The sequence below is a fragment of the Bemisia tabaci genome, chromosome 10 (assembly GCF_918797505.1).
Source record: "Bemisia tabaci chromosome 10, PGI_BMITA_v3".
Taxonomy (NCBI): domain Eukaryota; kingdom Metazoa; phylum Arthropoda; class Insecta; order Hemiptera; family Aleyrodidae; genus Bemisia; species Bemisia tabaci.
In genome coordinates, this window is record NC_092802.1 from 14,176,700 (window position 1) to 14,190,306 (window position 13,607).

At 39.7% G+C, this 13,607-nt stretch overlaps 1 protein-coding gene across 1 annotated transcript; it reads left to right on the forward strand.

Moving 5' to 3' along the window:
• The first annotated feature begins 2,381 nt into the window (after positions 1-2,381).
• Positions 2,382-13,496, forward strand: LOC140225724 (uncharacterized). The gene is made up of 2 exons (XM_072305569.1): positions 2,382-2,859; positions 7,549-13,496. The coding sequence occupies exons 1-2, from the start codon at positions 2,734-2,736 to the stop codon at positions 8,314-8,316; spliced, it is 894 nt and encodes a 297-aa protein (XP_072161670.1). The 5' UTR covers positions 2,382-2,733; the 3' UTR covers positions 8,317-13,496.
• Positions 13,497-13,607: the final 111 nt, after the last annotated feature.

The following is a 13,607-nucleotide window of genomic DNA, read 5'->3' on the forward strand; positions in this document are numbered from 1 at the left end:
TGATGAGTATCAATCAATGATAAAGTTGAATTACATGAACTCTCGTACTAAGTTGAATCTATAGAGGGAGGTGATTGAAGCAAAAATACAATAAATAAAGTGCAAGCTTTTGAAAGGGGGGAGTGTTAGTGAGCTTTCATAGTTACACGGGCGCGAGGAGCTTTCCCCAATAGCTTTAAGATTTTAGCTCCTCTTAAACGTAATTTCAGGTACTTTTCGAGTGATATTATAAAGAAAAGAAGGAGACAGTGCTTCTTGTGGACTTAACTGTAAGATCATGAGGAAAAGAGGGAAGCTTGATTCACAAAAAATTAAAGATTTCATGCTCAGAGGGGAGGGTAAAAACTTTAGAACGTAAGGGTGCGAGTCTCCAAATGCGCGCCTGGGGCGCGTTTGCGGTAAATCCAATGCTGTTGTTATTTTTTTATTTTTTATACTATAATCTCTCAAGCCTACTAAATTTCTATTTCTGGTAAAGCTTAGTTCTAACGTTCTTCAAAGCCGCGATTTTTCTGATTTTTGCGCGAATCGATTGGTCATTGATTCTAGGCCCATTTTATTCAGATCTTAGAAACATGGCCAAGGTTTTTGTATACGTGGTAAAGTTGAGATTTCTCCCATTAAAACATGTAAATTTTAATTTTTTGTCACAGTTTGTTCTATACCGTCCTGCTCATCGATTGCCATGATTTTCACGGCTATCGTCAGGCGATAGTCTCTGGGTGAGCCCGCTTCATATAGATTTTGGTAGTAATATACGACCCAGGTTTTCTATTTATATTAGGCTAGACCGCGGGGATCTTACTGTTAGCAACGTGAGGTGCGACTTGTTTGACGATCAATCCATTAGGGGCTCTCTTGGCCCGCCGCCGCCAGCCCAAGAGAGCGTGATGCGTACTTCGAGAGTTTGGCCGCGTAGTGGCCAGGGGCATACCCCAAGTATCGAATATAAACGAATTTTTCGCATTTATACAGTGGACTCTGAATAATTTGAACCTCGATAATTCGAAAACCTCGTTAATTCGAAGGAAAGTCTGTCTCCCTTGAAAATCTCCAAATAGTTCGAAGAAAATCAATGTATTTTTCTCCCCTCATTAATTCGAATTTTTTAAGCTGGCGCGCCCCTCTATAATTCGAAATTGTGACGAAAAATCTCTCTGTAATTCGAAGTGTGGGAAGTAAATATGGCCCTTCCTCTATAATTCGAAATAAGACGGTACATTCCCTCTACAATTTGAAGTCAACTGTTGAGGTACCTGGGTGTCTGAAAGAGCTTTGACCTAAGAGCTAGAGCCTTTAGAGCATTTTAGCCTTTTAGAGCCTTTTTTTAGAGAGACCTTTGAGCTAAGAGCTTTGAACTTTGAGCTTTTAACCTTTGACTTAAAGACCTTTTGGCGTAAATCCGTCCATATGTTTGTCCCTATATAATTCATTGTACATTGCGTGACTAACGTCATCCGCAGAGCCTGATCACATTGTCTCTTCTTTTCCGAGATCGAATCAACATCAAGTACATATGCTTTTCATGGTAAAAAAATAAATTGAGTTCTGCGAGGCAAGAGTCTACAGTTTCTGCGCAAATGCCGTCCAACCACCGAAAAATGAAGGGATATGCGAAACAAGTGTGCCGCAAATCTGAGACTGTTTTTCGTCGCACTGCACGTGCAAAGCGTGCACGAACATTTTTTTTCATGACATTAGAGTGGAACATTGCTGCAAGGAAAAATGCCGTATGAGCCATCAGGCGTTGCTAAATTTCCCTCGACAAATCACGAATTTTCGAGGAAAGTCGTGAACGGTCCTCCGATTTTTCAAAGGATCTCGTTTGTACTTCGATCTAAGAATTCTGAAAGTGTTGAGAAAAAATATTCACAACTTTCTTCAAAAATAATCATTCTCTGAGAGGCAATGGGACGTATTTATGCTAAATGGAACTATCTGCAAGTGGAAATATGGAGTGTGCTTCTTAGTTGAGGGCCATAAGAATGAAACGAAATTTAAAAGCGCCAGTGACGTCAGCGGCAACGAACGAGACCGGGCACGACGGGGGATCGGTGGAGGGACTCTTTAACTCATGAGCCCTGTTCACAAGGCTCTTGTCACATGCCCACGGCTCACGAGTTAGCGTTCAGTTCCTTTTGATTTAATGTAAAATTCCGCTTTTCCATTTTCTCAAAAGGAACTATATCCACTTTTACATTGTTTCTTATCCAGCATCCACGAGCTTACCCCATCTTTCCACTTGCACATAGTTCCTTTTCGCATAAATACGTCCAATTTGGCAACATTCGAATGCTCGAACGGTGATTTTACTCGGCTCGGCGGAGCCTTTTGCCAAGTTTGCCTTTTTTTACATTCCTTGTTCCACTCATTCGATTGTGAGTGCCCCGTAATCAACTCTTCCTCTGTCGCGGTGATACCTCAAATCGTCGTTGCGCACGAGACGTAGTCTAAAATTGTCGCAATTTGTGAGGAGAGTAATGAGACCTGCGGGATGACTCGATTGGTTTGCCACGACGGATAGGATCCTCCAACCCATTTCGACTATCCCCCCACTTCATGTATATATGAATTGGTTTCTGTGGATATAGATTAGTGCGTAAAAGTTATCGGAAGCTGAGCAATCGTCAAGGCCAACGCTCTAAACTTGAAATTATGGAAAGCGTCGTCTTATTTCAAAGCTCCGACCATTAGTTTTCACTCTTATTTCGAGGTGTAAAGAATAATCAGAATATGGGATCCATATCCATGTTAACTGTAGTTGCATTGGTCGTAACTGTGTATTACACTAAGGCCATGAGACAGCCGCAGCGCGTGCCGACTTCGACTCCGAGGCGAAACCCCATTCGTGATTTTGTGGTGAGTTTATGCAACAGATATTTCCAGTCTTATAATTTCTTGCTAATTATTTCTGAATTTGATTCAAACATTTCCCTACTAGCATTTATGTTGTTATAATTCGTTTTCGAATAAAATCTTAAAAAATATGTTAAAATTAACGAAGAAGGAAACTCTATTTCGGGATTATTTCACGTAAAAATTACGAGAGGCAAAATTTAAAAGTAGAAAAGTGTTTTAAAAAAACTCTTTAAGAAGACGTGATTGTTTTAAACAATTTTTTAAAGTGAAATTTACCGACGAAAGTGTTAAAGAGCAAGCGTAATATGTTCAAGAGTCTCTTTTCAACAAGTCTTTTTACTTAAATTTGACCTCACGTAAATTTTTCGTAATAAAATCCGATAAAATGATTTTCTTCTCCGTAAATTTTATTTTTTTATTAGGAATCTTTTAATTAAAATTTACGAATTTTTTTAAAGAAGATTCTTTACAGTCCTCGCTACCAGGGTTATAATTATTATTAACCTATTGAGTTGCCATCATTGAGCTGCCAACAGACAGAAGCAAAGTTATATGCGGCAAAAAAAAACCTGCTTGTTGTAAAGTGTCTCCTGTATTTTTCATAAAGAGACGTTCCGTTTCAAAATTTTAAATTTCATCATCATAAGACTTTTCCTTCAAAAATATCTACCAACCCAAGTGTCAGAGATCACGATATGTTGCGATTTGATCCGAAAAGGTATCGCAATTTCATTGACGTCGATTTCTTACATATTATCGGATAAATAATTGCGATTTCATCGCATACATCTGCAATGAAACCGTGATTTGGCGATTCATCGCAATTTTATCGGACAAAAAATCGTGATAAATTAAGATCAAATTCCGATTTTATCGAACGCAATTTCATACATATACAATAGCTACAAGATCGAGGATAATCGCTCAAATGTTGATGATCCTTGCGCGATTTCATCGCCTAGAAATCGTAAACAATTCACATCTCACTTTCACGTCGTGCGAGCCTTCAGAAGTTGCAAAATTTCCAGTGATAAAATTTAAGTATTTTCAAGAAAATCTGAGAACGGATATCTCCCAATTTTACAAATAATTTATTTCGCAACCATTTCTAAATTACGTGATCTGAAGTTGTGTGCATCCCGCTATCAGAGTAATATCTTCGCCATGCACGTTCGCGTTCGGATCTTGTGTGTGTGTCAGAGTTTTGTGTTCAAAAAAACCATGATTAGTGATAATTCTGGTGACGTTTTTCACCTAGCCTTCCTTTTCATTCATATAACTTTCATGCTCTGAGAAAAGCAAAAATCTCTATAGAATTGATAGGTTATTATAATCGTTAATGCCAAAAATATCTGTCGGTACGCCAGATGCAGAGTTTTGGGTATATGATGGAACGTAAATTTCCGAGATTTTTCAGAAATTTTTCTTTTATTTTCTTCACCGGATGGATACAATTCTTTCTTAAAACATGACCGACGTGACATCTTGTTAGACATACTTCTAGAACTCATGGAAAAATTTCCTGATTTTTTCTTTCTTGATGAAGTCAACAATAAGCGCTGGGATGAATTTGTCATCAGAATTACAGACACGTCAAAAGAATTACAGGTGCGTCATTGGAACTATCAAACGACGAAGAATTTCCTGCTATTCATGAATACGAACGTGAATTGGACTGCATTTTACAATTTGGACCTATAAATTCTGGCTCATCTCGAAAAACACTTATGTGCATAGGTAAACTAATGGCACATACGTTGTTTTTGAACCGGGCTAGAATTTATAGTTCCAAAGTGCAAAATGCAGTCCAATTTAGGCTTAAGTGCGTCCGCCAAAGCGTTTACGTTAAAATATGTACATTAAAGTAAGTGCGCTAAAGTATGTGCGCTGAAGTATGTACGCTAAAGTGTTTTCCATCTTTACGTAGAGAATTCCCTCTGAGAATACTCCATCATTTCGATGGTTTTGAATTTCTTCCGGATAATCGAATTTTTCGATACGCTTTTTATAAACTCCGTTCTTTGCGATTAGGACAGGATAAACTGCTGATTTTTACGGCAGAAAGTAGCTTTCTCGAAGTATAATCAATGCAGCGATGAAAATTTAAAATTTTGACTTCCCTTTCTCCCTTGACGCATACCCGTAACAAAGTGCTCCGTAATAGAGTTCCTAACCTTCTACTTTCCCCCATTGCCTCTCTCCCTTTCTCCTTTGTGAAGGTTTTTTTTTTCTTTTCTTTTTTTTTTGGTGGAAAGCTTGCCACCTTGCGCGTCGATTTTTTATCATAGAGTTTTAATGAGCAATTGGAATATTACGCTTCTTATATCGTACGTCTGCCTCATACACGGCGAGAAAAAGTAACCACATTCTTGTGTTAGTATAGGAAGTGGAACACAAAGTAACACTAGGTGTTGGTTGATTTTTTTTTTTTTTGTGTGTTAGTGTCCCCTGTGTCAATTTGACCAAATCTTTGTGTTAAAAATCTGGGACCTCGTTAAAATTAGTCGCCGGCCTCCAGGATCGAACGTGGATCTTATCGAAGATAAGAAAGTCCTGAAATTAACTCCGATTCTTCTTCTGAAAAATCAAAGGGGGTTCGGTTAGTTTCTGCTAAGATTGTAATTATTCAAACTAGTACTAAAGGAAATAAAATTATCAAAACATATGCATATTTTTGAATTTTTCCCATGTTAATAAAGTTTATTTGTTCTGTAATTATAACTACAGTAATTAAAATTGTAATTAATTTAATCTCATATGAAATCAGTTGGGTAATTGTTCGAATTATCCCGATAATTGTTAATGCTTTGGTTAAGTACAACATTTTTTATATTAATCAATTTAAATTTAGTTCTATAAATTTAAATACAAAGATTATGATTTTTATCTATGGTTTAAGGATTTCTATACCAATGCGCTTGCCACTCGCACTGCCGTGATTGTAAAGAGAGCAGTAAGTGTCAAATTTTCGAAATCGAGTCTCCTTCAAAATTCGTCTTATCTTTTTTAGATGAAATCATTGAAATTGCTAAAACTGCAAAATTCATCTTAATTGTATCAAAACGAGACATACGAAAAAGCCGTAAGCGCGCGAGAAATGCCGTAGTTTCAGGCAAGACAGCAGTAAGTGACATTGTTCCTCCATAGAGCCAATGAAAACAGTGCTCTCAAGAAAAGTGCCGCCCTCTTCTCCCAATAGGTAAACCTGAGAATGTGTTTGTTGTGTGTTCAAAACGCAACCACGAAAGCATGCAGAGGATAGCTCTTACGGCTGTCTTGCCTAACAATAGCCTAGCATGAAAATGAAAAATACTATTTTATGTAATTAACATAAAATCAGTCGATCAATCGATTTTTAGGAGTCATTCGGACGGTTAGTGGCAATTTGACAAAGAACGGAGGCTTCTTTCAATAAAATTGTCCGGTCAGAAGCTTCTGAGCTCGTTCTCTCAAAACTTCATTTTTGCACTTACCGCACTCTTCGCTATCGCGGCAGCGCAGGTCGTGACCTCTGAGAAACGATAGGGGAACTCGAGTATAGGGTCGGCAGGACGTATCTTATAGGTTGGGTCGATTTAAGGAGAAAACCCTCTTGAGCAACCGAGTCCTGTAGGTTGACTTAGATTCCCTTTATACTGAGAGTCAAGACAACATCCCCTCATGGAGTCACAAACGGGAATAAAGATTACAGAAATTGAACGTTTTTCGTACTCTTTGATCGGCCCATTCTCAAATTCCTTCCTCCGTTCCTTCTCTCATTCCGTTTGTTCCTTGCCGAACCCGTAATTCCCTGGTCCATTCCAGATTATAACCTTTGCAATCGGTGAAAACGTAATCTTTATTCCCGTTTGTAACACTGTGCAGGCCTAAACTACGGGAACCAATCAGAAATGGATTCACGTTGTCTTGCCTCTCAATATAAAGGGACTCTAGGTTGACCTGACAGGAAAATGGAGATGTTGCATATGTGAGGGATTAGCGATTTGACCATTGATTCTTATGTAAAAGTTCGCGAGAAACACGATGGTGCCACTGGTTTTCTCTGAAATCATCTCCAAAGCTCAAAAAAAGCTCTCAAAGTGAGGCCAAAATGGAGGGGATACCCCGCCCTACCCTGAGAGTCCGCATCTACATCAAAACAATCTCTCCATGCAAAGATAGGGAGCAAATACATTAGCAGTGATGCCATTTTATTTGGGGACTCCACGACTGAAAACACGGCATCACTGCTAATGTATTATTTGCTCCCTATCTTTGCATGGAGAGTTTGTTTTGATGTAGATGCGGACTCTCAGGGTAGGGCGGGGTATCCCCTCCATTTTGGCCTCACTTTGAGAGCTTTTTTGAGTAATGCCATTTTATTTGGGGACTCCACGACTGAAAACACGGCATCACTGCTAATGTATTTGCTCCCTATCTTTGCATGGAGAGTTTGTTTTGATGTAGAGGTGGACTCTCAGGGTAGGGCGGGATATCCCCTCCATTTTGGCCTCAACCCGAGAGCTTTTTTTGAGCTTGGAAGTTGATTTTAGAGAAAACCAGTGGCACCATCGTGTTTCTCGCGAACTTTAACGTAAGAATCAATGGTCAAATCGCAAATTCCTCTCACATGCAACATCTCCATTAACGCAGAGCAACGCAGAGTCGAACGCGGACATTTTTAACCGTGTGGCTTTCGTCTGTTTGCAGGAAAATAGATCCAGAGAGGGGGCCTACCCACTCGACACTGTGGAAGGAAACCGAGAGGTGGTGATGGCGAGGATTGAAAAAGGAGAGTTTAGCACTGATCAGGACACTTCGGACGACCCTTGCCGGCGGTACCAGATCGCCAAACAGAAAGCGGGTCTACGATTAAACCAGGCGTTTCCGCCGGGGCCCCGAAGTAGCCGCGTTGGGCAGACTCCGTCACCGACTAACACTGAGGCGGTTCAGGAGTGCGCAACTGGTTTCAACGCCTTCAACGCCCTCCCCGCGGAGTACAAGCAAACGTGTCCAAACGCCCGCAGTCCAAATTGCGTGCTCATCGACGGTTGGTATACCTGCGCTGTAGCCGTGCCCAAGAAGATATTCAATTGTTGGACATACAGCTCTGTGCATGTCACCCTGAAGAGGTGCGCGAATGAAATCATCGCACAGAAGAAACGAGAGGAAGACGACCGGCGGATGCAGGTGCAAGTGCAGCGGCAAATGGATTATCTTTCACGAGCTGCCAGTCTTGCAAAAGGTGGGTCACCATCAACACCGGCACCGCCCCCGCCCAACTTTCAAGGGAGCGGCGGCCGAGGAAGTGGGGGCGCCCAAGGAGGTGGGGGGCGAGGAGGTGGCGCCCAAGGAAGTTTCGGCCAAAGAGGTAGCGGCCACGGAAGTTTCGTCCAAAGAGGTAGCGGCCAAGGAGGTGGCGGCCAACAAAGTGCCACGTTTCCCCCCCATCAACACCGTAGGGCTGGTTCGTGGTAGTGAACGAGAATGGGAATTTTGCATCCAAGTTTTTCACAGTGGCCCACGGTAATTTCCTGCTCGACGCCCTTAACCGGGGGAAAAATGGACAGAGTCAAGCAGAAAGGAGCCAACCCACATTTTGGGAAAAATTTAATGGACCACTAGACACGGTGCACATTTCAGCATTTTGATACACGTTTCTCAATCAAAATTTCACGTAAATCACGACGCGCACAACGAAAGTTATCGAAATCACATCCTTACGAGGATATTCAATAATGAACCACTTGACAAGGTACGAATTTAAGCAACCTGATACATGTTTCATAATCAGAATTTCACGTAGAACACGACTCACACAACGAAAATTACTGAAACTAACTCAACTAACTAACTAAGATATTAACGTTTTTATTTCACATTGGTTACGAGGAATTTGAACTGCCAGCTCACAAGAAACTCAAAGCTCTACGTGAGTCAAATCGCGCACTACAACGGTTTCAGCAAGCTTCTCAATCGAGCAATGCATTTCCCGCCATGAGTTGCTCAAACTATTAGCAATTTGCAATAGCTGAGCCAAAGCGTCAAGATTGAGGTTGCCAGATTTTTATATCTCAGAGACTGTCATGATAACGTTCAGCGCACGATGTGAATCACGTAGAGCATTGAGTTTTCATGAGCGGGTGGTTTGAATTCACGCATCAAGAATCATTAAATATCTTCGTAAGGAGTTGATATCGGTAATTTTTGTTGTGCGCATCGTGTTCTACGTGAAATCTTAGTTACGAAACATGTATCAGAATACTGAAATTCGTACCTTGTCTAGTGGTCCATTCTTGATGCGTGAATTCAAACCACCCGCTCATGAAAACTCAATGCTCTACGTGATTCATATCGCGCGCTAAACGTTTATCATGACGGTCTCTGAGATATAAAAATCTGGCAACCTCAATCTTGACGCTTTGGCTCAGCTGTAGCAAATTGCTTATAGTTTGAACAACTCATGGTGGGGAATGAACATTGCTCGATAGAGAAGATTGTCGAAACCGTTGTAGTGCGCGATTTGACTCACGTAGAGCTTTGAGTTTCTTGTGAGCGGGCAGTTCAAATTCCTCGTAACCAATGTGAAATAAAAATGTTAATATCTCCGTGAGGAGTTTGATTTAGTAATTTTCGTTGCGCGAATCGTGTTTTACGTGAAATTCTGGTTAAGAAACATGTATCAGAATGCTAAAATTCGTACCTTGTCTAGTAGTCCACTATAAGTGGTTTTGAACTCAACCACTGCTCTACTATCTATCGCCAAAAATTCAAAGTTTTTGTTGGAGCAAAGTTTGCAGAAATTGAACTTGATGTTTATCGTTTACATTGAGTCTTACGCAGGAGCCAAACTTTAAACCTCTTTTTTCGGTTCGATCCCGATGTGGCTTAGTTCCTTTCTGTTTAACTCCGTCCAAATGTCACTAAGAGCCTTCTCCCGTTTCTAATGGACCTGTTGAAAACTTCAGCTGGAGCGAAAAGAAGGGTCGCACCTTAAGGGAAATGACTCAATAAATACGATGAGCGTCGGGAAAGTCTGAAATACACGCCTACCTTCACTATCACCGTAAGGAATATGCGGTTTTAAAGCCGCCCGCATCAAAAACGATACCTCTGCACAAGTGACATTTCGTGAGAGGAGTCGTTCCGTCCAACCCTTGCGCAGAAGGTTTCTAATAGGAAATTTTATGATCCTTTTAAAGGGTTCTTTGACATTTGTCCGTAGGATTGATATTTTTCAAGATATAAGCTAAAAACCAGTCGCCGGCGGCGTATCTTGGCCCCCCGCCCCCCTTTTTCCAAGATGGCGGCCTTAGCGGACAGCCGATTTCGGTAAACTTTCGATACGTTGTTCTGATAGCCTATTGCAACATGTTTCCGCAAAAAAACCTTCTATTTATGGATTTTCCCAGAAAATTGCTAAATTGACTGGACTACTAGGATGCCGCGCAATGTGCAACATGGGTGACGCCCCCGCACGCAAACCGTGATGGAGCACCATGCCGCCGTGCTAAGGAAGAACGCCGTATGAACATTCGAGAGTTGCCAAATTTCCCTTGCTAAAACATGTGTTTTTGACGAAATTCATGCACATTTTCCCCTTGGATTTTCAGATATTGTAGATTAAATTGCGTACCAAATTGTCTGCAAATTTTGAGAAAAATTTTTCATAATTTTATCAGTAAATTCGGTTTTTATCGAAGGAAATTTGGCAACGTCTGGAGGCTCATACGGCGTTCTTATTTTTCATGGGTTTAGCAACGCAAAGAAAATGTAAATGTTAAAGTGATTCGATGGACGCCATGTTTTGTGTCAGAACGGCATTCGATATGTCGCATCGATTGGTTCCATTTTTTCAGCTACTCGTCATTTTTCTCCGATTTTGAGATCGCAATTTTGCTGTCAGGAGACTAAAGCACTCACTTACAAATTTTAACAAAGAAATTCAACGTAATAATGGCGTGGTTTTTTTAGAGAGAAAATATCGCATTCGAGTGCAGTTTCGATATCAGTATCGAATGCGATGTTTTCTCTCTGAAAAAACCATGCCTTTATTACGTTGAATTTCTTCGTTAAAATCGGTAAGTGAGTGCTTTAGTCTCCTGACAACATAGGAGTATTTCTAAGACTTTTCCGGTACGCTCATCGTGATTCTTGAGATATTTCCTAAATGTTGTGCGTGCAGCTTTTCTTTTTGCTCTGGCTGAAGTGTGCAACAGGCCCATTTAAACGATGCTGCAGGGCAAGGCAAACGTAAAACGTCAACATGAGATCACACCATTTTTCGCCTGAGTATAACCCCCCCCCCCCCCCCCGGGGTAACTCCTTCTAATTGTTAATTAACCCTGATACAAAAGGTAAAAGATTGTCATCCTTACTTATATTAAATTTATATAATTTTTCTAGTCTGTATTTAATAATATTTTTAAAAATTTAATTTTAATTAATTTTTAACTTCTGGTTGATTGATGAATAGCGTTATATAAATTGTTTATATTAAAGACAAAGAAAATTAGTTTAATCATTTTATCATTGTAATTGACATACTTTTGTTTAGTTATTTGTCTTTTCTTCTCCAAAGATTAGATTTTTTATCTTTTAGTCGAGCATTTGCCCTAATGATGACTCAGTCGAGTCGCACCAGGTACTTTACGAACCGGGTTTGTTTTACTAGATTTTAGTGGAACCAGATGTTCCCACATATTGGTTTTCATTTATTCCTCTGCAATTGAAAAGCTTTGACCCCCGGTAAAGAACCTCTACACTGTAGGATGATACCAGCACAGGACCTTTTATATGAACTGTTCCTGCTACATATTTTTTTATTCAAAGCGCATTTCTTGGATTCCTGAGCGGGTCGCAGAACAACTATTTTTTTTATCGAAGTAGGTAGCAAAAACTGACTTTTAACACGGTTAAACTCGTATATACATATGAGATCTTAGCCGTCTATGATACCTCTATTTTTCCTTCCTAATTTTTACGCATAGATATAATTCTTCCCCCTTGTAAATTTAAGTTTTAGTTTCATTGTATACACCATTTCTTCTGTTAATTTATATGTGTAAGCGGTATCAATAAGAGGTGTAGAGTTAGAAATAAACAAAATGGAGAAATGGTGCAGGGTCCACACCATTTCGCGGGGAAACAAAGCCAAGAAAATACCAAAAATTAAAATTAGAGTCAAAATTAAATTGTTTGAACTCTAATGCGCACCAGTACGAAACTGAGTAATATTCCAATATGCAAACTGCCTGAGCTGAACACCCCCCCCCCCCCTCAGTTTCGCACTGGTGCGCATTAGAGTTCAAAAAATGTAATTTTTACTCTAATTTTAATTTTTTGTATTTTCTTGGCTTTGTTTCCCCGCGAAATGGTGTGGACCCAGCAACATTTCTCCACCTTGTTATATACAGTTCGGGCCACTTCTTAGTGTTTAATTTTTTCGTTAGAAATAAATGCACTCATCATCATAGACCAAAGGAAATATTGTGCATTTTGTCCTCTTTCATATTTTATTTTACTTTCTTCGATACATTAATCTCATATGCAACACTTGTTCTCCAGCATAGATGGATCGAAGGGGAGGCGTTAGGGGTGTTTTCCCACCCCCCCTTCTCCCGAGAAAAAGAGAAAGAAGAAAAGAAAGAATGAAGGAGAGAACGGAAGAAATTCTTCGGAAGGGCGCTTACGTTTGGTAATTATCCATGACGGGATTGACTCAAACTGCATGTCAAATATGCTTTAATTGTCGACAGTTTTCTGGGCGAAGCTCCCCCCCCCCCTCACTCATAGTGTCTAGATCCTCTTATGCTCTCTAGAATCGAAGCTGAAATCCTCGGCTCTTGTTCCTAATTGTTAGCGATGATAAAGAATCTACGAGAGTGATTCAGACGTTTGTTGTGAATATCCTGATAAATTATCATTTTCCATGACTTTAAATGGTAGCTAAATCGATTCATCGAAACGCCCGTCTCGGTATTGTACCCTCATCCGCCAGAGCACCCGTAAATTTAAATACGGAGAAAACTCTATCACATTGAGCTGATATGGAAGATCATCAATTCATAATCAAGCCAATGGAGAACTTGCAAGTGTCTAAAATTTGATGAAATTCGTATTTTAGTGTAAACCACCGAATGAACTGAACACAAGAATACCCTCGGTTCATAAATTGAACAATTATAGGAGGAGATGTGACAAAATGATCTAGTCTGCTAAAATACATGTGTTAAAGGGGAAGTGCCGCCAGATGACGTCACTAGGCGGTGCATTTTTTCACTTTTAAATTTATTTTGATACTATTTCCCATACAAGAGCAAAATTGAAAAAAATACTGCGAAATCAGCTCCTTAAGCACTCTCAGATGAAGCAATGAAAAATGTATGCAGATTCTCCATTGATTTGAGTTCCTAGAGAATATGATGAAGTAAAATTAACACACGAGGGTAACAGACAGAGACAATCTACGACGACTTAAATGAAACTCGAAAACAGTTGCTTTAAAATTTATTTTGACGAATGCAATCGTAAGAAATTCATGTATACCATTAAATTGTAAATAAAATATTATCGTCTTTTTTTAAATTGCATCTAAAGTCTAGTAGTAGGCATGTAAATGTATCTAACATGTAAAGAAAATAAATATATCAATCAAACACTTTCGGCCGAACTTCATTATGAATCTCTTTTTTCGGATCCCTCTCTTTGTGAATTTTTTACACAATTTTTACACGATGTATTATTCCGTAGATTTTAGAGAGAGAAAT

Coding starts and splice junctions, on each gene's coding strand:
- LOC140225724 (XM_072305569.1), top strand. CDS start 2,734: ATGGGATCCATATCCATGTTAACTGTAGTTGCATTGGTCGTAACTGTG. Junction 2,860..7,548: donor ACCCCATTCGTGATTTTGTG/GTGAGTTTATGC, acceptor GTCTGTTTGCAG/GAAAATAGATCCAGAGAGGG.